This window comes from Diorhabda sublineata, chromosome 8 (assembly GCF_026230105.1).
Source record: "Diorhabda sublineata isolate icDioSubl1.1 chromosome 8, icDioSubl1.1, whole genome shotgun sequence".
Classification (NCBI taxonomy): domain Eukaryota; kingdom Metazoa; phylum Arthropoda; class Insecta; order Coleoptera; family Chrysomelidae; genus Diorhabda; species Diorhabda sublineata.
In genome coordinates this window covers 1,289,150-1,315,225 of record NC_079481.1, presented here as the reverse complement: position 1 = coordinate 1,315,225, position 26,076 = coordinate 1,289,150, and the positions used below count along the sequence as shown (strand labels likewise).

Here is a 26,076-nt window from a genome sequence, read left to right as displayed (position 1 = left end):
GTTCCCAACAGTTTTCTAACAATTTTTTCATAATTTTCAACAGTTTTCGATTTTTTATCTCGATAATTTCTTATATTTCCGATGAGTATATCTTGTGTTTTAAGGTTCCGTTCAACTTCTATTTGTTTATTTTGGTTCTCGATCATTTTGAACAGTTTTTGAATTATTTTCGCAGTTTTTTAAAATGTGCAATTATTTTTGTTCAAATGTTTTGCGTTTTTCTTAATTTTTTTTCAACTTCTAGTAGGTGTTCTTTGATTTTCATCAATTTCCAACAGTTTTTCAAATATAATATCAACAGTTTTGAAGTTTTCAAAAACTTTCCAATATATTTATAAAAATAACCTCGCACGATATGATGTCTCTTCACTTCTAGATATTGTATTTTGGTTTTCCCCAATTTCCAACAGTTTTTCATTGATTTTCAATATTTTGTCATATTTTTAATTCCCTAATAATTCTTTTGTACTTTTATCACGTTTAGTTTAGCAGTTTTTGAGTTTATGATTATTTTCATACTTTTTTCCACATTGTAGCATATGTGATTTTGTTTTTCTTGATCCCCAACAGTTTTTCAAAAATTTTCCTTCATTTTTAAAAACACTTTCCACAGTTTTCTTCGACTTGTGTCAGTGATTCAATTTTTTTCTCGATTCCCAACAGTTTTCAAACTGTTTCCGTTTATTTTGCGAGTTTTTCATAGTTTCCCCACAATACAATTTCGCTATAATATATACAGGGTAGGTGAAAAAATAAAATAATAATTAAATTTTATTTCTTTTACTTGTCTTTTTGTGATTCTTTTGGTGAAATAATAAACTTATCATTGTTATTATGTATATAATAAAATAATTGTATAGACTGGATGAATAAAGAAGGTTCGTTAACCTCAGCGATACAATTTTTTATTTTTTTTTTTTTTTTAGTTGTCCATCCACTCTCTCCCATATCCATTCCTTTGTTTCCCTATCGCCCCTACCTTGACGTCGTAATATAAAACTAGAAGCTACCGACAAGTTTTTTATTCGATTTTCGACCTTATCACAATCGAATCATTTCACTATCAACATCGATCGAAACTGTAAAAAAAAATTTCGAATTTGAAAAAAAATTAGGTTCGAAATTCACTGGGGAATTTCACGTGTTCACACACGAATTCGCGCTTATTTTCTCCACCATTTTTTGCTAGTTTAGAAGGTTACAGATGTCGACGCCATCTATGGACCATATCCAGAAGTAATTTTCGACGAGACCGACACGTCGCTGCTGCGCGATTTATTTTTCCCTTGTATTATCTAGAATATTTTGTGGTGGATGGGGGACCTGAAAAAAATTATCACTCTGTAAAGTCAATTATGGAATTTGCATCGTTCCTTTTGGAAAAAAAAATAGAATGGACGGTGTTTGCGAGCAAAGCAATTGGATGGCAGTTTAGCACAATTTGGATAAAATGGACGGTGTTTAACTGAAAGGGTTTTCATTTACATTCTTTATAAATTATCAAAAAATGGACGGCGTTTGCAATTAAAGGGATTAGGTAAAGTCAAATGCGTTTTGGATTAAATGAAAGGAATTCGCTATTGAAGATAATAAAAATGGACGGTGTTCACAAGCAACGGAAAAATAACGTTTTTCCGATACCAGATTCGTTAAGGACGGTGTTCGCAAGCAAGGAAATCGATCGACGTTAGTTTTTGTCGAATTAATATCCGTTTAATAAAAATTGGACGGTGTTTACTGATAAGGAGATTAAATGAAAGTTGTACGACGTTTTAAATGCGATGGACGGTGTTTAACTGAAAGGAATTCGCTATTGAAGACAATAAAAACGGACGGTGTTCAATAGCAACGGAAAAATAACGTTTTTCCGATACCAGATTCGTTAAGGACGGTGTTCGCAAGCAAGGAAATCGATCGACGTTAGTTTTTGTCGAATTAATATCCGTTTAATAAAAATTGGACGGTGTTTACTGATAAGGAGATTAAATGAAAGTTGTACGACGTTTTAAATGCGATGGACGGTGTTTAACTGAAAGGAATTCGCTATTGAAGACAATAAAAACGGACGGTGTTCAATAGCAACGGAAAAATAACGTTTTTCCGATACCAGATTCGTTAAGGACGGTGTTCGCAAGCAAGGAAATCGATCGACGTTAGTTTTTGTCGAATTAATATCCGTTTAATAAAAATTGGACGGTGTTTACTGATAAGGAGATTAAATGAAAGTTGTACGACGTTTTAAATGCGATGGACGGTGTTTAACTGAAAGGAATTCGCTATTGAAGACAATAAAAACGGACGGTGTTCAATAGCAACGGAAAAATAACGTTTTTCCGATACCAGATTCGTTAAGGACGGTGTTCGCAAGCAAGGAAATCGATCGACGTTAGTTTTTGTCGAATTAATATCCGTTTAATAAAAATTGGACGGTGTTTACTGATAAGGAGATTAAATGAAAGTTGTACGACGTTTTAAATGCGATGGACGGTGTTTAACTGAAAGGAATTCGCTATTGAAGACAATAAAAACGGACGGTGTTCAATAGCAACGGAAAAATAACGTTTTTCCGATACCAGATTCGTTAAGGACGGTGTTCGCAAGCAAGGAAATCGATCGACGTTAGTTTTTGTCGAATTAATATCCGTTTAATAAAAATTGGACGGTGTTTACTAATAAGGAGATTAAATGACAGTTGTACGACGTTTTAAATGCGATGGACGGTGTTTAACTGAAAGGAATTCGCTATTGAAGACAATAAAAACGGACGGTGTTCAATAGCAACGGAAAAATAACGTTTTTCCGATACCAGATTCGTTAAGGACGGTGTTCGCAAGCAAGGAAATCGATCGACGTTAGTTTTTGTCGAATTAATATCCGTTTAATAAAAATTGGACGGTGTTTACTGATAAGGAGATTAAATGAAAGTTGTACGACGTTTTAAATGCGATGGACGGTGTTTAACTGAAAGGAATTCGCTATTGAAGACAATAAAAACGGACGGTGTTCAATAGCAACGGAAAAATAACGTTTTTCCGATACCAGATTCGTTAAGGACGGTGTTCGCAAGCAAGGAAATCGATCGACGTTAGTTTTTGTCGAATTAATATCCGTTTAATAAAAATTGGACGGTGTTTACTGATAAGGAGATTAAATGAAAGTTGTACGACGTTTTAAATGCGATGGACGGTGTTTAACTGAAAGGAATTCGCTATTGAAGACAATAAAAACGGACGGTGTTCAATAGCAACGGAAAAATAACGTTTTTCCGATACCAGATTCGTTAAGGACGGTGTTCGCAAGCAAGGAAATCGATCGACGTTAGTTTTTGTCGAATTAATATCCGTTTAATAAAAATTGGACGGTGTTTACTGATAAGGAGATTAAATGAAAGTTGTACGACGTTTTAAATGCGATGGACGGTGTTTAACTGAAAGGAATTCGCTATTGAAGACAATAAAAACGGACGGTGTTCAATAGCAACGGAAAAATAACGTTTTTCCGATACCAGATTCGTTAAGGACGGTGTTCGCAAGCAAGGAAATCGATCGACGTTAGTTTTTGTCGAATTAATATCCGTTTAATAAAAATTGGACGGTGTTTACTAATAAGGAGATTAAATGACAGTTGTACGACGTTTTAAATGCGATGGACGGTGTTTAACTGAAAGGAATTCGCTATTGAAGACAATAAAAACGGACGGTGTTCAATAGCAACGGAAAAATAACGTTTTTCCGATACCAGATTCGTTAAGGACGGTGTTCGCAAGCAAGGAAATCGATCGACGTTAGTTTTTGTCGAATTAATATCCGTTTAATAAAAATTGGACGGTGTTTACTAATAAGGAGATTAAATGACAGTTGTACGACGTTTTAAATGCGATGGACGGTGTTTAACTGAAAGGAATTCGCTATTGAAGACAATAAAAACGGACGGTGTTCAATAGCAACGGAAAAATAACGTTTTTCCGATACCAGATTCGTTAAGGACGGTGTTCGCAAGCAAGGAAATCGATCGACGTTAGTTTTTGTCGAATTAATATCCGTTTAATAAAAATTGGACGGTGTTTACTAATAAGGAGATTAAATGACAGTTGTACGACGTTTTAAATGCGATGGACGGTGTTTAACTGAAAGGAATTCGCTATTGAAGACAATAAAAACGGACGGTGTTCAATAGCAACGGAAAAATAACGTTTTTCCGATACCAGATTCGTTAAGGACGGTGTTCGCAAGCAAGGAAATCGATCGACGTTAGTTTTTGTCGAATTAATATCCGTTTAATAAAAATTGGACGGTGTTTACTGATAAGGAGATTAAATGAAAGTTGTACGACGTTTTAAATGCGATGGACGGTGTTTAACTGAAAGGAATTCGCTATTGAAGACAATAAAAACGGACGGTGTTCAATAGCAACGGAAAAATAACGTTTTTCCGATACCAGATTCGTTAAGGACGGTGTTCGCAAGCAAGGAAATCGATCGACGTTAGTTTTTGTCGAATTAATATCCGTTTAATAAAAATTGGACGGTGTTTACTAATAAGGAGATTAAATGACAGTTGTACGACGTTTTAAATGCGATGGACGGTGTTTAACTGAAAGGAATTCGCTATTGAAGACAATAAAAACGGACGGTGTTCAATAGCAACGGAAAAATAACGTTTTTCCGATACCAGATTCGTTAAGGACGGTGTTCGCAAGCAAGGAAATCGATCGACGTTAGTTTTTGTCGAATTAATATCCGTTTAATAAAAATTGGACGGTGTTTACTAATAAGGAGATTAAATGACAGTTGTACGACGTTTTAAATGCGATGGACGGTGTTTAACTGAAAGGAATTCGCTATTGAAGACAATAAAAACGGACGGTGTTCAATAGCAACGGAAAAATTGCGTTTTTCCGATACCAAATTCGTTATGGACGGTGTGCGCAAGCAAGGAAATCGATAGGACAGTCGATCGACGTTAGTTTTTGTCAAATTAATATCCGTTTAATAAAAATTGGACGGTGTTTACTGATAAGGAGATTAAATGACAGTTGTACGACGTTTTAAATGCGATGGACGGTGTTTAACTGAAAGGAATTCGCTATTGAAGACAATAAAAACGGACGGTGTTCAATAGCAACGGAAAAATAACGTTTTTCCGATACCAGATTCGTTAAGGACGGTGTGCGCAAGCAAGGAAATCGATAGGACAGTCGATCGACGTTAGTTTTTGTCAAATTAATATCCGTTTAAAAAAAATTGGACGGTGTTTACTGATAAGGAGATTAAATGACAGTTGTACGACGTTTTAAATGCGATGGACGGTGTTTAACTGCGAGGAATTCGCTATTGAAGACAATAAAAACGGACGGTGTTCACAAGCAACGGAAAAATAACGTTTTTCCGATACCAGATTCGTTATGGACGGTGTTCGCAAGCAAGGAAATCGATAGGACAGTCGATCGACGTTAGTTTTTGTCAAATTAATATCCGTTTGAAAAAAAATGGACGGTGTTTACTGATAAGGAGATTAAATGACAGTTGTACGACGTTTTAAATGCGATGGACGGTGTTTAACTGTGAGGAATTCGCTATTGAAGACAATAAAAACGGACGGTGTTCACTAGCAACGGAAAAATTGCGTTTTTCCGATACCAGATTCGTTAAGGACGGTGTTCGCAAGCAAGGAAATCGAATATCAAAAATTTAATTCGTATATTAACGTCTAAGGGTAGGAAAGTTCGATAAGATAACTCACCCTGTATTGTCTCGTAAATAGTACTATCTATAGTATAATTAAAGTTCTATTAGGAACTATCGGCGCTTGTAGGGCGGTCGCCAACCGCCGAAATGCCTTTCCACCTCCTCGGCGACGGCTAACGTCAATCTATCGCAATACGGCGCCGCCACCACCTGCAACGAAATGGAAATTCGTGAAAATATACGAAAAACGAAATTAAAATAAATTGAAAAACTCACTTGAATACCGATCGGTAGGCCGTTTTTGGTGAATTTGACCGGACAGTTGGTGACCGGTAACCCCAAAGCGTTGAATATCATCAGATACGTCGAATCGAATATTTTCCTGTATATATCGCCGTGGTAATGGGCTTCGGCCGTAAAAGAGGGTATCAAAAAAACGCCGTTCTTCCCCAACAATTTGACGAATTCGTTTCGAAGTTGGTCCAATTTTTTCGTACAATAATCCGTCGTCGATCTCGGCAAATGGGTGGATAATTTTCTCAACACGCCGTATAATATGGCCGTCAATACCGATTTCGATCTGAACGTCATATATCTGAACAATTCCAATATGGAACCGTCTCCTCTTCCTTTGAATAAATTGTCGACGTCGTCGATATCCAATAGGGTTAGAGCCGATAATTCCGGAGCGTGTTTCATCAATGGTAAATCTGTCTAGAAGAAATGTTGATGAAACTTTAATTAACAGTTGATATTTATTCGCATTTTTGTAAGTGAAAATAACAATAAATGGCAATTTTACGCAATTTTTATAAGTGAAAAGTACAATAACTGTCAATTTTTCGCATTTTTATAAGTGAAAAGAAGAATAAATGGCCTTTTTTGCAATTTTATAAGTAAAAATAACAATAAATGGCAATTCTACGCAATATTTATAAGTGAAAAGTACAATAAATGGCAATTTTTCGCATTTTTATAAGTGAAAAGAAGAATAAATGGCAATTTTACGCAATTTTTATAAGTGAAAAGTACAATAACTGTCAATTTTTCGCATTTTTATAAGTGAAAAGAAGAATAAATGGCCTTTTTTGCAATTTTATAAGTAAAAATAACAATAAATGGCAATTCTACGCAATATTTATAAGTGAAAAGTACAATAAATGGCCTTTTTTCGCATTTTTATAAGTGAAAAGAAGAATAAATGGCAATTTTACGCAATTTTTATAAGTGAAAAGTACAATAACTGTCAATTTTTCGCATTTTTATAAGTGAAAAGAAGAATAAATGGCCTTTTTTGCAATTTTATAAGTAAAAATAACAATAAATGGCAATTCTACGCAATATTTATAAGTGAAAAGTACAATAAATGGCCTTTTTTCGCATTTTTATAAGTGAAAAGAAGAATAAATGGCAATTTTTCGCATTTTTATAAGTGAAAAGTACAATAAATGGCAATTTTTCGCATTTTTATAAGTGAAAATAACAATAAATGGCAATTTTACGCAATTTTTATAAGTGAAAAGTACAATAACTGTCAATTTTTCGCATTTTTATAAGTGAAAAGAAGAATAAATGGCCTTTTTTGCAATTTTATAAGTAAAAATAACAATAAATGGCAATTCTACGCAATATTTATAAGTGAAAAGTACAATAAATGGCAATTTTTCGCATTTTTATAAGTGAAAAGAAGAATAAATGGCCTTTTTTCGCATTTTTATAAGTGAAAATAACAATAAATGGCAATTTTACGCATTTTTATAAGTGAAAAGAAGAATAAATGGCCTTTTTTTGCAATTTTATAAGTGAAAATAACAATAAATGGCAATTTTACTCATTTTTATAAGTGAAAAGAACAGTAAATGACCTTTTTTCGCATTTTTATAAGTAAAAACCACAATTATTAATGACAATTTTCGCAATATTATAAAAGAAATCAACAATACATGGCAACCTTTCGCATTATTATAAGTGAAAAGAACAATAAATGATTTTCCCGTTTTCATAAGTGAAAAGAACAATAAATGACAATTGAATTCATTTTTATGAGTGGAACTAACAATAAATTATATTTGAATACGTTTTTATACGTGGAATTAACAATAATTGTAATTCGAACGCAATTTTACGAGTTAAATTGAATATAAATGGCATTTGACCGTTCTCATGACATTTTTTGCATTTTTATAAGTTAAATTCAAAATAATTTACTTTTAAACACATTTTTGGGTCAAAATGACATTTGTTCGTATTTTTATAAGTGAAATGCACAATAAATGACATTTGTTTGCACTTTTATGAGTGAAATTGTCGATAAATAACATTTGTTCACATTTTCATAAGTGAAAAGATCAATAAATGACATTTGATCCTATTTTTATAAGTGAAAAACACAAAAAAAAGAGATTTAAAGGTGTTTTTATAAGTGAAATTGACGATGAATGACATTTGTTCACATTTTCATAAGTGAAAAGATCAATAAATGACATTTTATCCTATTTTTATAAATGAAAAACACAAAAAAAGAGATTTAAAGGTGTTTTTATAAGTGAAATTGACGATAAATGACATTTGTTTACATTTTTATAAGTGAAAAAAACGATAAATTACATTTGAATGCGTTTTTATGAGTGAAATTGACGATAAAAATGACATTTGTTCACATTTTTATAAGTGAAAAGAGTAATAAATGACATTTGATCCAATTTTTATAAGTGAAAACCACAATAAATGCGTTTTATAAGTGAAAAGAACAATGAATCAATGAAATGAGAGAAAAAAATGATATTCGCGCACGTTTGATGACTCTAACCATCATTTTAGTCCAAACAAGACATTTGATCGAAAATTTGATATACGAGGCGGCCTAAAAAGAACATAATACAACGTTTATACTACTATTTATTAGAGAAATGGACATTTTTGGTTGAAAAAGACACTTTGTTATATTTTAAATTGAAAAAAAAAAGTTTTTGTCAAGATTCAAAGCAAATTTCGACTTGAAAAGTTACGCAAAAGCAATTTTCTGGACGCCAAGGACGGTGTTCACTTGAAAGGAAAAAAAAAATCAACAAATCACTTACTTTTTCGACGTTATTGTGGCAAATATCATCGAAATAATCGACTACCATACGAAGTGCGTCCAAACACTCCTCGTTCACATTGGCAGTAAGCGCCGATTGGATGTCCTCCATATAAAATATCCTCAACTCTTTCACGTCGACCTGTATATGTATATAAAATCTCGTCAGAAACGCGTTTAAATCATTTCCGAAATTTCATCTCACCGGTTCGTACAGTCTCAATTCGTCTTTAAAATTCGGTTCGATGATGACTCGCAGCAACAGTTTCAAATCTACGGCGTACCTCGCCATCGGACCCAAAGTGAAAGTCGCCTTCCAAATATCCTCGTGTTTACAACTGGGATAGTGTCCGACGCTGGAAACCGTACCCGGCGTCGGTTTGTGACCCCACACGCCGCAGAAATGCGCCGGCAAACGTAGAGAACCGGCTATATCCGATCCGATGCCTATCAACGACCCCGCCGTGGCTAACAGACTCGCCTACAACACCAAACGAGACAAAACCGTTTATAATCGATTGTTAATCGATTCGTTATCGATTTATTTAGCGTACCTCGCCGCCCGATGATCCCCCGCAGGTCCTGGAGGTGTCGTATGGGTTTTTCGTCGTACCGACGAGTTTATTGGTCGATTCCCAATTCATGCAGAGTTCCGGTATGTTGGACGTGATTAGCGGTATGGCTCCGGCTTCTCTGACGTTTTTGACAGAAACGGCGTCATGTTCCGCTATTATGTTCGCTCTCGTCACCATTCCCGAGGTACTTTTCATTTTGGCTACCTCGATACTACCTTTTATCGAAATCGGAACTCCTGGAAATTCGATACGTTTTTGTTTTTACGAAAAAACTTTCTTTGAACTGGTTTGGTCGGTCGGAAAAAACGAATTTTTCCTATTAGAAATGAGTTTTTTTATACGAAGGAGTTATCGTAAAACTCCCTTCGATGAAAAAACTTCCCACAAAATGGTCGATTTTTCGAAATTCTGGTTGTTTTAAAATATGGACGGCGTTTCAAATTAAGGAAATTAAATGAAGTTGAACGAGTCTTGGTTAAAATGGACGGTGTTTGGTGAAACAGAAAAGGAAATTTTATAAAATGGACGGTGTTCACTAGCAACGGAAAAATTACGTTTTTCCGATACCAGATTCATTATGGACGGTGTTCGCAAGCAAGGAAATCGAATGTCGTTAGTTTTTATCAAATTAATATCCGTTTAATAAAAATTGGACGGTGTTTACTAATAAGGAGATTAAATGACAGTTGTACGACGTTTTAAATGCGATGGACGGTGTTTAACTGCGAGGAATTCGCTATTGAAGACAATAAAAACGGACGGTGTTCAATAGCAACGGAAAAATTGCGTTTTTCCGATACCAAATTCGTTATGGACGGTGTTCGCAAGCAAGGAAATCGATCGACGTTAGTTTTTGTTGAATTAATATCCGTTTAATAAAAATTGGACGGTGTTTACTGATAAGGAGATTAAATGAAAGTTGTATGACGTTTTAAATGCGATGGACGGTGTTTAACTGAAAGGAATTCGCTATTGAAGACAATAAAAATGGACGGTGTTCAATAGCAACGGAAAAATTGCGTTTTTCCGATACCAAATTCGTTATGGACGGTGTTCGCAAGCAAGGAAATCGATCGACGTTAGTTTTTGTTGAATTAATATCCGTTTAATAAAAATTGGACGGTGTTTACTGATAAGGAGATTAAATGAAAGTTGTATGACGTTTTAAATGCGATGGACGGTGTTTAACTGAAAGGAATTCGCTATTGAAGACAATAAAAACGGACGGTGTTCACTAGCAACGGAAAAATTGCGTTTTTCCGATACCAGATTCATTAAGGACGGTGTGCGCAAGCAAGGAAATCGAATGTCGTTAGTTTTTATCAAATTAATATCCGTTTAATAAAAATTGGACGGTGTTTACTAATAAGGAGATTAAATGACAGTTGTACGACGTTTTAAATGCGATGGACGGTGTTTAACTGCGAGGAATTCGCTATTGAAGACAATAAAAACGGACGGTGTTCAATAGCAACGGAAAAATTGCGTTTTTCCGATACCAAATTCGTTATGGACGGTGTTCGCAAGCAAGGAAATCGATCGACGTTAGTTTTTGTTGAATTAATATCCGTTTAATAAAAATTGGACGGTGTTTACTGATAAGGAGATTAAATGAAAGTTGTATGACGTTTTAAATGCGATGGACGGTGTTTAACTGAAAGGAATTCGCTATTGAAGACAATAAAAATGGACGGTGTTCAATAGCAACGGAAAAATTGCGTTTTTCCGATACCAAATTCGTTATGGACGGTGTTCGCAAGCAAGGAAATCGATCGACGTTAGTTTTTGTTGAATTAATATCCGTTTAATAAAAATTGGACGGTGTTTACTGATAAGGAGATTAAATGAAAGTTGTATGACGTTTTAAATGCGATGGACGGTGTTTAACTGAAAGGAATTCGCTATTGAAGACAATAAAAACGGACGGTGTTCACTAGCAACGGAAAAATTGCGTTTTTCCGATACCAGATTCATTAAGGACGGTGTGCGCAAGCAAGGAAATCGAATGTCGTTAGTTTTTATCAAATTAATATCCGTTTAATAAAAATTGGACGGTGTTTACTAATAAGGAGATTAAATGACAGTTGTACGACGTTTTAAATGCGATGGACGGTGTTTAACTGAAAGGAATTCGCTATTGAAGACAATAAAAACGGACGGTGTTCAATAGCAACGGAAAAATTGCGTTTTTCCGATACCAAATTCGTTATGGACGGTGTTCGCTAGCAAGGAAATCGATAGGACAGTCGATCGACGTTAGTTTTTGTCAAATTAATATCCGTTTGAAAAAAAATGGACGGTGTTTACTGATAAGGAGATTAAATGACAGTTGTACGACGTTTTAAATGCGATGGACGGTGTTTAACTGCGAGGAATTCGCTATTGAAGACAATAAAAACGGACGGTGTTCACTAGCAACGGAAAAATTGCGTTTTTCCGATACCAAATTCGTTATGGACGGTGTGCGCAAGCAAGGAAATCGATAGGACAGTCGATCGACGTTAGTTTTTGTCAAATTAATATCCGTTTGAAAAAAAAAATGGACGGTGTTTACTGATAAGGAGATTAAATGACAGTTGTACGACGTTTTAAATGCGATGGACGGTGTTTAACTGAAAGGAATTCGCTATTGAAGACAATAAAAACGGACGGTGTTCACTAGCAACGGAAAAATTGCGTTTTTCCGATACCAGATTCATTAAGGACGGTGTGCGCAAGCAAGGAAATCGAATGTCGTTAGTTTTTATCAAATTAATATCCGTTTAATAAAAATTGGACGGTGTTTACTAATAAGGAGATTAAATGACAGTTGTACGACGTTTTAAATGCGATGGACGGTGTTTAACTGAAAGGAATTCGCTATTGAAGACAATAAAAACGGACGGTGTTCAATAGCAACGGAAAAATTGCGTTTTTCCGATACCAAATTCGTTATGGACGGTGTTCGCTAGCAAGGAAATCGATAGGACAGTCGATCGACGTTAGTTTTTGTCAAATTAATATCCGTTTGAAAAAAAATGGACGGTGTTTACTGATAAGGAGATTAAATGACAGTTGTACGACGTTTTAAATGCGATGGACGGTGTTTAACTGCGAGGAATTCGCTATTGAAGACAATAAAAACGGACGGTGTTCAATAGCAACGGAAAAATTGCGTTTTTCCGATACCAAATTCGTTATGGACGGTGTTCGCTAGCAAGGAAATCGATAGGACAGTCGATCGACGTTAGTTTTTGTCAAATTAATATCCGTTTAATAAAAATTGGACGGTGTTTACTGATAAGGAGATTAAATGACAGTTGTACGACGTTTTAAATGCGATGGACGGTGTTTAACTGCGAGGATTTCGCTATTGAAGACAATAAAAACGGACGGTGTTCAATAGCAACGGAAAAATTGCGTTTTTCCGATACCAAATTCGTTATGGACGGTGTGCGCAAGCAAGGAAATCGATAGGACAGTCGATCGACGTTAGTTTTTGTCAAATTAATATCCGTTTAAAAAAAATTGGACGGTGTTTACTGATAAGGAGATTAAATGACAGTTGTACGACGTTTTAAATGCGATGGACGGTGTTTAACTGCGAGGAATTCGCTATTGAAGACAATAAAAACGGACGGTGTTCAATAGCAACGGAAAAATTGCGTTTTTCCGATACCAAATTCGTTATGGACGGTGTTCGCTAGCAAGGAAATCGATAGGACAGTCGATCGACGTTAGTTTTTGTCAAATTAATATCCGTTTGAAAAAAAATGGACGGTGTTTACTGATAAGGAGATTAAATGACAGTTGTACGACGTTTTAAATGCGATGGACGGTGTTTAACTGCGAGGAATTCGCTATTGAAGACAATAAAAACGGACGGTGTTCAATAGCAACGGAAAAATTGCGTTTTTCCGATACCAAATTCGTTATGGACGGTGTGCGCAAGCAAGGAAATCTATAGGACAGTCGATCGACGTTAGTTTTTGTCAAATTAATATCCGTTTAAAAAAAATTGGACGGTGTTTACTGATAAGGAGATTAAATGACAGTTGTACGACGTTTTAAATGCGATGGACGGTGTTTAACTGCGAGGAATTCGCTATTGAAGACAATAAAAACGGACGGTGTTCAATAGCAACGGAAAAATTGCGTTTTTCCGATACCAAATTCGTTATGGATGGTGTTCGCTAGCAAGGAAATCGATAGGACAGTCGATCGACGTTAGTTTTTGTCAAATTAATATCCGTTTAAACAGAAGTGGACGGTGTTTACTAATAAGGAGATTAAATGAAAGTTGTACGTCGTTTTAAATGGACGGTGTTTAACTGAAAAACGAATTTTTCTTATTAGAAATGAGTTTTATAGGAGTTATCGTAAAACTTCCTTCAATCGATAAACTTGATGAAAAAACTTCCTGCAAAATGGTCGATTTTTCAAAATTCCGAGAATTTTTCGTGACTTGTGAATTTTCCTGGTAGAATGTCCATAAAACTCCAATCATTCCACCGGAAAATTCTCCCTCAAACAAATTAATATTTGAATTTAGAAAATATCGGGATAAAATTGATTTTCTTTTATTGAAAATGAAATTTCCAGAAGGAAGTTTCATAAAACTTCAACGGGAAACTTCCCTTCGACTAATCAGCACCTAAAACAACTTTCCAAAAGTGGAAAACATACTTACCAAGTAAGGGATGATTCTCTTCGATTTCCTTCACATCCATTTGGCTGCTCGCCAAAAACTGATCCACTCTTTTAGCATCCTCCAAAGCGGCTTGAAATCTATCCTCTATAACGGCGTTAATTATGGGATTCACCTGCTGTATCCTGTTTATGTACGCCCTTACGACGCTTTCGCAGGATACCTTCAATAACCACAATCAAAATTCGAAAACAAAAAGTCGCCGCCAAAAAACTTACGTTTCGATTTCGTATTTTTTCGGCCAGTTCGGTGGCTGATAAAAGAAGAATTTCGTTTGAGACCGGAGGACAAGTTTTATTTTTCCGAAAAACCCTTTTTATTATTACTGGTATATACAGCACGTTTATTGATTTTATGGCCATCCAAAACAGTACTCGGATCGCTATTATTCCGGGAGGCATGGTCTGGAACGAAATTTGAACAAAAAAAGTCGAAAATTAATCGAAATTAATATAATAAAGATTTGAAACGTGCATGGTCTGCTATTCCGTTCGTTATCCCGGATAAAAGGGAAATAACTTGGAAAAACTACGAAATATGAAAATATTAATAAAAAAACTGATATTTTTGACAGATTTATGTGAAGTATCAAAAATAATCGTTAAATAAACATTTAATACAAAACAATAATTGACATGGTACATCACGTATTAATCGTAATGAATAGTTTTATGTTATTAGAAAAAAACGTGAATAATTTTGTGTTTATTAATTTTTTGTTCATCACTGTATATAAAAAACTAATTACGGTGTATGAAAAATCAAAAAAACCGACTACAATTTCGAAAATAAAAATGTTAATTTTTGTCTCTGATTTGTAACGTGCATGGACTGCTATTCTGTTTATTATTCCGGATAAAAAGGGAAATAGCTTGGAAAAAATTACGAAATATGAAAATATTAATCAAAAAACTGATATTTTTGACAGATTTATGTGAAGTATCAAAAATAATCGTTAAATAAACATTTAATACAAAACAATAATTGACATGGTACATCACGTGTTAATCGTAATGAATAGTTTTATGTTATTAGAAAAAAACGTGAATAATTTTGTGTTTATTAATTTTTTGTTAATCACTGTATATAAAAAACTAATTACGGTGTATGAAAAATCAAAAAAACCGACTACAATTTCGAAAATAAAAATGTTAATTTTTGTCTCTGATTTGTAACGTGCATGGACTGCTATTCTGTTTATTATTCCGGATAAAAAGGGAAATAGCTTGGAAAAAACTACGAAATATGAAAATATTAATCAAAAAACTGATATTTTTGACAGATTTATGTGAAGTATCAAAAATAATCGTTAAATAAACATTTAATACAAAACAATAATTGACATGGTACATCACGTGTTAATCGTAATGAATAGTTTTATGTTATTAGAAAAAAACGTGAATAATTTTGTGTTTATTAATTTTTTGTTCATCACTGTATATAAAAAACTAATTACGGTGTATGAAAAATCAAAAAAACCGACTACAATTTCGAAAATAAAAATGTTAATTTTTGTCTCTGATTTGTAACGTGCATGGACTGCTATTCTGTTTATTATCCCGGATAAAAGGGAAATAGCTTAAAAAAAACTACGAAATATGAAAATATTAATCAAAAAACTGATATTTTTGACAGATTTATGTGAAGTATCAAAAATAATCGTTAAATAAACATTTAATACAAAACAATAATTGACATGGTACATCACGTGTTAATCGTAATGAATAGTTTTATGTTATTAGAAAAAAACGTGAATAATTTTGTGTTTATTAATTTTTTGTTCATCACTGTATATAAAAAACTAATTACGGTGTATGAAAAATCAAAAAAACCGACTACAATTTCGAAAATAAAAATGTTAATTTTTGTCTCTGATTTGTAACGTGCATGGACTGCTATTCTGTTTATTATTCCGGATAAAAAGGGAAATAGCTTGGAAAAAACTACGAAATATGAAAATATTAATCAAAAAACTGATACTTTTGACAGATTTATGTGAAGTATCAAAAATAATCGTTAAATAAACATTTAATACAAAACAATAATTGACATGGTACATCACGTGTTAATCGTAATGAATAGTTTTCTGTTACCATTAAAAACGTGGATAATTTTGAGTTTATTAATTTTTTGTTCATCACTGTATATAAAAAACTAATTACGGTGTATGAAAAATCAAAAAAACCGACTACAATTTCGAAAATAAAAATGTTAATTTTTGTCTCTGATTTGTAACGTGCATGGACTGCTATTCTGTTTATTATCCCGGATAAAAGGGAAATAGCTTGGAAAAAATTACGAAATATGAAAATATTAATCAAAAAACTGATATTTTTGACAGATTTATGTGAAGTATCAAAAATAATCGTTAAATAAACATTTAATACAAAACAATAATTGACATGGTACATCACGTGTTAATCGTAATGAATAGTTTTATGTTATTAGAAAAAAACGTGAATAATTTTGTGTTTATTAATTTTTTGTTCATCACTGTATATAAAAAACTAATTACGGTGTATGAAAAATCAAAAAAACCGACTACAATTTCGAAAATAAAAATGTTAATTTTTGTCTCTGATTTGTAACGTGCATGGACTGCTATTCTGTTTATTATTCCGGATAAAAAGGGAAATAGCTTGGAAAAAACTACGAAATATGAAAATATTAATCAAAAAACTGATATTTTTGACAGATTTATGTGAAGTATCAAAAATAATCGTTAAATAAACATTTAATACAAAACAATAATTGACATGGTACATCACGTGTTAATCGTAATGAATAGTTTTATGTTATTAGAAAAAAACGTGAATAATTTTGTGTTTATTAATTTTTTGTTCATCACTGTATATAAAAAACTAATTACGGTGTATGAAAAATCAAAAAAACCGACTACAATTTCGAAAATAAAAATGTTAATTTTTGTCTCTGATTTGTAACGTGCATGGACTGCTATTCTGTTTATTATCCCGGATAAAAGGGAAATAGCTTAAAAAAAACTACGAAATATGAAAATATTAATCAAAAAACTGATATTTTTGACAGATTTATGTGAAGTATCAAAAATAATCGTTAAATAAACATTTAATACAAAACAATAATTGACATGGTACATCACGTGTTAATCGTAATGAATAGTTTTATGTTATTAGAAAAAAACGTGAATAATTTTGTGTTTATTAATTTTTTGTTCATCACTGTATATAAAAAACTAATTACGGTGTATGAAAAATCAAAAAAACCGACTACAATTTCGAAAATAAAAATGTTAATTTTTGTCTCTGATTTGTAACGTGCATGGACTGCTATTCTGTTTATTATTCCGGATAAAAAGGGAAATAGCTTGGAAAAAATTACGAAATATGAAAATATTAATCAAAAAACTGATATTTTTGACAGATTTATGTGAAGTATCAAAAATAATCGTTAAATAAACATTTAATACAAAACAATAATTGACATGGTACATCACGTGTTAATCGTAATGAATAGTTTTCTGTTACCATTAAAAACGTGGATAATTTTGAGTTTATTAATTTTTTGTTCATCACTGTATATAAAAAACTAATTACGGTGTATGAAAAATCAAAAAAACCGACTACAATTTCGAAAATAAAAATGTTAATTTTTGTCTCTGATTTGTAACGTGTATGGACTGCTATTCCGTTCATTATCCCGGACAAGGAAAACGCGTAATATTGAATTAATTCCTTTATTGTTTTTTCTTTATGTTGAGTGGGATTTTTAACACGAATTAAAAATTTTATCAATTAAAATTGGCATGTCATGTTGAATAAACATTTTATATGACAAATCACGCGTCGTAAATAACGATAACAAAAACAAATTGTTGTTTTTTCTACATTTTTTTAATGTCAGGTGTTTGATTCGTTAAAATTTTTTTGACCTAAACTATTTTGTTTTTAAGACACGTTCTGTTTCTTTTTTTTCATCTTGTAAGTTCAAGAACTTCACAATGCGGAAGGTATATATATATATACAGGGTGAGTTCTTAATGTGACAAAAGTTGATTACTAGAAAATATGGCAACAATGCAAACCAATTTTGACATTTTTTTTTGGTTCCTATAGTTTGTAACTACCTACTAAATATTTATCGTCATTTTACTTGATTTTTAACAGTTTTTGACAACTTTTTTCCAATAATTTGATCATTTTTATAATCATTTATTAGTTTTAGTCAATTTTGAACAGTTTTTGACTATTAATTGCCTTCTGAACAGTTTTTTATTACTGTTTAAACAACTTTTGTCCAACAATTTGACTATTTTAACAATTATTTATCGTTTTTAGTCAATTTTGAACAGTTTTTGACTATTAATTGCTCTCTGAACAGTTTTTTATTACTGTTTAAACAACTTTTGCCCAATAATTTGACTATTTTAAAAATTATTTATCGTTTTTAGTCAATTTTGAACAGTTTTTGACTATTAATTGCCTTCTGAACAGTTTTTTATTACTGTTTAAACAACTTTTGTCCAACAATTTGACTATTTTAACAATTATTTATCGTTTTTAGTCAATTTTGAACAGTTTTTGACTATTAATTGCCTTCTGAACAGTTTTTTATTACTGTTTAAACAACTTTTGTCCAACAATTTGACTATTTTAACAATTATTTATCGTTTTTAGTCAATTTTGAACAGTTTTTGACTATTAATTGCCTTCTGAACAGTTTTTTATTACTGTTTAACCAACTTTTGTCCAACAATTTGACTATTTAAACAATTATTTATCACTTTTAGTCAATTTTGAACAGTTTTTGACTATTAATTGCTCTCTGAACAGTTTTTTATTACTGTTTAAACAACTTTTGCCCAATAATTTGACAATTTTGACCGTGTTTGTGGTTAATCGCTTGAGTTAGAAAATTGAGGCTTGATTTTTGGTATTTAACACAGAACAACGAACAGCGAGCGGTAGATCGGGTTTAGAAAATGTGACCGGACTAAAAACTCACCCAGTACATATATAGAAAATCTATGAAAGTGTATAATCGTTGCTAACCCACAAAGAAATGGTAGAGAAAACATAAACCTGAACAATTATGTACAGTGAAAATAATTATTTAACCTCGAGAGATTTCACTTGTTCCAAATTACATTCTATTTGAGTTTACGAGGTGTATACGGTTTGTTTCATTAGAAAAGTGCGTATTTAGGAAAATTTAAATGTATATTACCAATTAACAAACTCACTATTCATGTTTTTGTTGTTTAACGTCGTATATATTAGAAACGAAATTATATTTGAAAAAAACGTTCATCACCCTGTATAACTGTGTTAAAATACATCAAACAACAAAAATAATAAAGTGATTGTTTCGTCTTGTGACATACTGTATATATAAAAAATATTTATTCTTAAAAAATGCGGTACCTTTGCACGACTGTATTATAAACGAAATTATATTTGAAAAAAACGTTCATCACCCTGTATAACTGTGTTAAAATACATCAAACAACAAAAATAACAAAGTGATTGTTTCGTCTTGTGACATACTGTATATATAAAAAATATTTATTCTTAAAAAATGCGGTACCTTTGCACGACTGTATTATAAACGAAATTATATTTGAAAAAAACGTTCATCACCCTGTATAACTGTGTTAAAATGCATCAAACAACAAAAATAATAAAGTGATTTCGTCTTGTGACATACTGTATATATAAAAAATATTTATTCTTAAAAAATGCGGTACCTTTGCACGACTGTATTATAAACGAAATTATATTTGAAAAAAACGTTCATCACCCTGTATAACTGTGTTAAAATACATCAAACAACAAAAATAATAAAGTGATTGTTTCGTCTTGTGACATACTGTATATATAAAAAATATTTATTCTTAAAAAATGCGGTACCTTTGCACGACTGTATTATAAACGAAATTATATTTGAAAAAAACGTTCATCACCCTGTATAACTGTGTTAAAATGCATCAAACAACAAAAATAATAAAGTGATTTCGTCTTGTGACATACTGTATATATAAAAAATATTTATTCTTAAAAAATGCGGTACCTTTGCACGACTGTTTTATAAATGAAATTATATTTGAAAAAAACGTTCATCACCCAGTATAACTGTGTTAAAATGCATCAAACAACAAAAATAACAAAGTGATTTCTGTGTGATTCTGATATATAAAAAATATTTATTCCTAGTTTTTATCTTTCAAAAATGCGGTACCCTTCTCGATTATACTAGAAATAAAATAATATTTGAAGAAAAACGTTGATCACCCCCCGTATAACAAAAAATATATATTTTTATTTCTGTCAATAAAAAGAGCGGTACCTGTACACGATTATATTATAAATAAAATGAAATTTAAGAAAATAAAAATAGCGTAAAGTCATCTACCTCTTGAATCGATTTCCTTCGATTTAAAATTCTTTCTCCCATAGATAAAGTAAAAGTAACACAATTTCACAACGTTGAAATACCTACAATTCCTCTTGTAGACTCACCATTTAATAAATTCCAACTGTTCACTAGATAAAACGACAAAACTGAGCCGAAAAAAATTTTCACTTCATCATTAAAATAGAAGAAAATAAAACGAAAATAAAAAATAATTGTTTTTTATTTAAAACAATACGTGTTCTACGCGAGAATCCATCTACTGAACTACACGAGTTTTGCACACTTTGTCACGGAGAGTGGAGATTTTCACTTTTTTGGTAGGAGACCTTGACTTGGGTGAACCCAACAAGAGACTACGATGGTCAATTCAAATACAAAATTTATTTATTTAAAAAGTTTGTTTTTAAAAGTATACAAGTCATTTAATTGATTCTAGAAGCGAATTTCCGCTTTAATTATACTTAGGTTATAATTAGTAAATGGATGAATTAGAAGGAGTTTCGTCATCATATTTTGGTATTTCCCATATTAATTCACTTGTATGTGGAAGTTTTTTATGGCGATTAGGTTGAAAACAAAATAAATAATTTGGTTTTTTTTTTAGATAATATGATTTTTTTTCGAAACGCCCAGAAAAGTCGTTAAAATTTTGTTTTATGACGTCAATGGAAATAATTATGAATGGAGGCCAATTAAAGATTCGATTATCTTCTAGATTCAACCATAATTATAATTCCGTTTAAGGGAAATTTTTAAAATCAATTAATAAATAGTCGTTTCGGAATAAATTGGGATCGAAGAGTTTGTTGATAGAATTATATGTTGGGATATTTGTTAAAAAAATATCAATTGTCGTCCTCACTCTATACTTTAAATAATGATCGACTACAAATACACAAATAGTATGAAATTTGTATGCATAATTTCCTATTAAATGGTAGGTAATTTATTTATAAAAAAAGTAATTACCGTTAACGTTTAATTACTTTAATTCTTAGAATAATCTGACAGAGTTCTAACCTTTAATATAGTTAAAATTTGTTTCCGTAACATTACATTTGTTTTAGTTTTCAATTAAACAATTTGTTTTATAATGGTTTTTATATATATATATATATATATATATATATATATAGTGTGTCCCATCTAATTTTTTTAAATGCAGTTTATCCTAGAACTAGTTTTTCATATATATAGTTTGTCCTATTTTTTTCATACTCTATGTATACAGTAGAACATGTTTCGGAGTTTCTGATATATTTTCATATATACAGTGTGTACTAGATTGAATTTTTACTTAAAACCTAAAAAATTTGTATCAAGTAACATACATATTTATAAAGTGTGGCCTAATTTTTTGCACTACATCGAGTTAAAATGTTTTTTTTATATACAGTTTGTCCCACATAATTTTTTTGAATTTTAGAACGTTTTTTGTATTTAAATCTGACCTTAAATATTTTTACATATACATTGTAAGTATAAAATTGTATACAGTGTGTCCTATAACGTTTTTTATGCATACAATCTATTCTAAAATATTTTTATATACAGCTTGTCCTCTAAAATATTCCAAATAAATTACACTGGAACGTTTTTTTTGTACATACAGTTCGTCCTAGAAAATTTTCTTACCGGCAATATCTATAGTGTGTCCTAAATTTTTTTTCAAAATTTTTTCCTAGAATACCTTACGTATATACAGAATGTTGAGATATTTTTATATATACAGTGTGAGTAAATTTTTTTAATTAGTATCACGGAAGGTTTTTTAATATACAGTGTGTCCTCGAACGTATTTTATATATGAATTGAGTTCTAAAATTTTGATATACAGCTTGTCCTATAATTTCAAATTTTTAAAAATAAATTACCCTGCAACGTTTTTTATATACAGTTTGTCCATGAAAATTTTCAAACCTGAAGTGCATTTTTTATATCTACAGTGTGTCATAGATAATTTGTTATACATACAGGGTATCCAAGAATGTTTTTATTACAGCTGGTCCTAGAATTTATTCAAAAGAAATTACATTGGAACGTTTATTTTGTATATACAGTTTGTCCTAGAAAATTTTCATACCTGCAATGCGTTTTTTATATCTACAGTGTGTCTTTGATTTTTCTCAAAATCCACTTTTTCCCTTCTTATATACAGAATGTCCCGAAATATTTTTATGAATGAAGAATTTTTTTAATTATTGTCACAAATTTTGTTAATATACAGTGTGTCCTCAAAAGTTTTTATATACAGCTTGTCTGAGAATCTCAATTTTTTTGAAAATCAATTTCAATGGAACGTTTTTTTTTGGTATATACAGCTTGTCCTAGAAAATTTTCATACCTGCAATGCATTTTTTATATTTACAGTGTGTCTTAGATTTTTTCAAAATCCACTTTTTCCTAGAAAACCTTTCGTATATACAGAATGTCCCGAAATATTTTTATGTATGAAGAATTTTTTCAATTAGTGTCACAAAGTTTGTTAATATACAGTGTGTCCTCAAAAGTTTTTATATACAGCTTGTCTCAGAATCTCAATTTTTTTGAAAATTAATTGCAATGTAACGTTTTTTTTGCTATATACAGCTTGTCCTAGAAAATTTTCGTACCTGCAATGCCTTTTTTTATATCTACAGTGTGTCTTTGATTTTTTTTAAAATCCACTTTTTCCTAGAAAACCTCTCGTATATACAGAATGTCCCGTAATATTTTTATGTATGAAGAATTTTTTCAATTAGTGTCACAAAGTTTGTTAATATACAGTGTGTCCTCAAAAGTTTTTATATACAGCTTGTCTCAGAATCTCAATTATTTTGAAAATTAATTGCAATGTAACGTTTTTTTTGCTATATACAGCTTGTCCTAGAAAATTTTCGTACCTGCAATGCCTTTTTTTATATCTACAGTGTGTCTTTGATTTTTTTCAAAATCCACTTTTTCCTAGAAAACCTCTCGTATATACAGAATGTCCCGTAATATTTTTATGTATGAAGAATTTTTTCAATTAGTGTCACAAATTTTGTTAATATACAGTATGTCCTCAAAAGTTTTTATATACAGCTTGTCTGAGAATCTCAATTTTTTTGAAAATTAATTGCAATGGAACGTTTCTTTTTGTATATACAGTTTGTCCTAGAAAATTTTCGTACCTGCAATGCGTTTTTTATATCTACAGTGTGTCTTTGATTTTTTTCAAAATCCACTTTTTCCTAGAAAACCTCTCGTATATACAGAATGTCCCGAAATATTTTTATGTATGAAGAATTTTTTCAATTAGTGTCACAAATTTTGTTAATATACAGTATGTCCTCAAAAGTTTTTATATACAGCTTGTCTGAGAATCTCAATTTTTTTGAAAATTAATTGCAATGGAACGTTTCTTTTTGTATATACAGTTTGTCCTAGAAAATTTTCGTACCTGCAATGCGTTTTTTATATCTACAGTGTGTCTTTGATTTTTTTCAAAATCCACTTTTTCCTAGAAAACCTCTCGTATATACAGAATGTCCCGAAATATTTTTATGTATGAAGAATTTTTTCAATTAGTGTCACAAATTTTGTTAATATACAGTATGTCCTCAAAAGTTTTTATATACAGCTTGTCTGAGAATCTCAATTTTTTTGAAAATTAATTGCAATGGAACGTTTCTTTTTGTATATACAGTTTGTCCTAGAAAATTTTCGTACCTGCAATGCGTTTTTTATATCTACAGTGTGTCTTTGATTTTTTTCAAAATCCACTTTTTCCTAGAAAACCTCTCGTATATACAGAATGTCCCGAAATATTTTTATGTATGAAGAATTTTTTCAATTAGTGTCACAAATTTTGTTAATATACAGTATGTCCTCAAAAGTTTTTATATACAGCTTGTCTGAGAATCTCAATTTTTTTGAAAATTAATTGCAATGGAACGTTTCTTTTTGTATATACAGTTTGTCCTAGAAAATTTTCGTACCTGCAATGCGTTTTTTATATCTACAGTGTGTCTTTGATTTTTTTCAAAATCCACTTTTTCCTAGAAAACCTCTCGTATATACAGAATGTCCCGAAATATTTTTATGTATGAAGAATTTTTTCAATTAGTGTCACAAAGTTTGTTAATATACAGTGTGTCTTCAAAAGTTTTTATATACAGCTTGTCTCAGAATCTCAATTTTTTTGAAAATTAATTGCAATGTAACGTTTTTTTTGCTATATACAGCTTGTCCTAGAAAATTTTCGTACCCAAAGTGCGTTTTTAATATACACAGTGTGTCCTAGTTGTTTTTTTTTTCAAAATGTCACCGAAAGTTTATAATATACAATGCGTCCTAAAATTTTTATATACAGCTTGTCCTATAATTTCAATTGTTCTCAAAATAAATCACCCCGCAACGTTTTTTTGTATATACAGCTCGTCCTAGGGAATATTTTATGTCTCCAATGCGTTTTTATATATCTACAGTATGTCATAAATAATTTGTTATGCATACAGGTTGTCCAAGCATATTTTTATATATACAGTATGTCTAGATCGTAATTATGCGTATAATTTGTAATAAAATACTTTTAATATATACAGTGTGTAGCTAAAATCGATAGGTACTTACCTCTTCACGTCTCGATAGTGCCGAATTTATCATCGGCTTATTTTCGGATTTGATCGAACGCCTTTTCTTGTTTCGGGGCATTTCAAAAGTATATTTTCAAAATTTTGGAAAAAAAAATGATGTTTCTTATGAAAAAACTACTATTATCACTTCCAAGTATGTCTCAACAACACAAAGTGCGACATAAAATTAAACTTTCAATCCAAAAATTTACGATACGAATATTTCAAGGCAAACCAAAATGCAAATTTGGGTGACGTTAATTTTATAATCCATATCAATTTTATAATCCATATCATTGTATTCTAATTATAATATCATTATTGATTCGTCTTTACATTTCCTTTTACTTAAATTAATCCAAAAAGACCTCCACTTTCTTACGATAACAACAAATTTCAATAATAAGTCATATTGCAACAATCAACAACAGTTTCTGCAACCCTGTATACATATCTATTTGTCTGTGCATAGTTCTATCCATATAAAATCATTTTTAACGACTACAGCTTATGCAACTCTTTATACATATCCGTTTTCGTGAAAAACGCATCGTTATATAAGTCGACTACAACTTATGCAACATTTTATACATATCTGCTTCAATAGTGCATCGTAATACTCGTATTAGAGCTTCTGCAACCCTTCATACATATCTATTTGTCTGTGCATAGTTCTATCCATATAAAATCATTTTTGTCGACTACAACTTATGCAACACTTTATACATATCTGCTTCAATAGTGCATCGTAATACTCGTATTAAAGTTTATGTAACCCTCTATACATAACTGTATATCTTAAAGTACGTCGTGGAGTTGGTTTAAATCTATTTTAGTGGACTACAGCTGATGCAACCTTATTTACATATTTTTTTTAGAAGCACACGCGGCAATTCTTATTTTTTGATTACAAATTTATGCAACCTCATTTACATATTTGTATAATTATGTCAAAGGTCACTTTTAAGTGTTTAGAACTGTTTCACTTCGATGTGGACTCAAGGAAAGTATTTAATCTAATATAGAGATTGATGATAATGCATTTTGAAAATCAAGTTTTT

General features: G+C 31.3%; 1 protein-coding gene across 3 annotated transcripts; it reads right to left on the bottom strand.

Annotated features, from left to right (window-relative positions):
- Positions 1-764: 764 nt before the first annotated feature.
- On the bottom strand, positions 765-25,212 carry LOC130448023 (fatty-acid amide hydrolase 2). 3 transcript variants are annotated; one of them, XM_056785174.1, is made up of 9 exons: positions 25,014-25,212; positions 14,246-14,431; positions 14,010-14,190; positions 9,320-9,576; positions 8,971-9,246; positions 8,767-8,907; positions 5,963-6,400; positions 5,742-5,896; positions 765-1,323 (listed from the first exon to the last, which is right to left on the bottom strand). In XM_056785174.1, exons 1-8 carry the CDS (start codon positions 25,092-25,094, stop codon positions 5,798-5,800), a joined length of 1,659 nt encoding a protein of 552 aa, XP_056641152.1. In that variant the 5' UTR covers positions 25,095-25,212; the 3' UTR covers positions 765-1,323; positions 5,742-5,797. The 3 variants fall into 3 exon arrangements, with proteins under 3 accessions (XP_056641152.1, XP_056641153.1, XP_056641154.1); XM_056785175.1 differs by lacking the exon at positions 25,014-25,212 and adding an exon at positions 20,418-20,774; XM_056785176.1 differs by lacking the exon at positions 25,014-25,212 and adding an exon at positions 20,525-20,717.
- Positions 25,213-26,076: the final 864 nt, after the last annotated feature.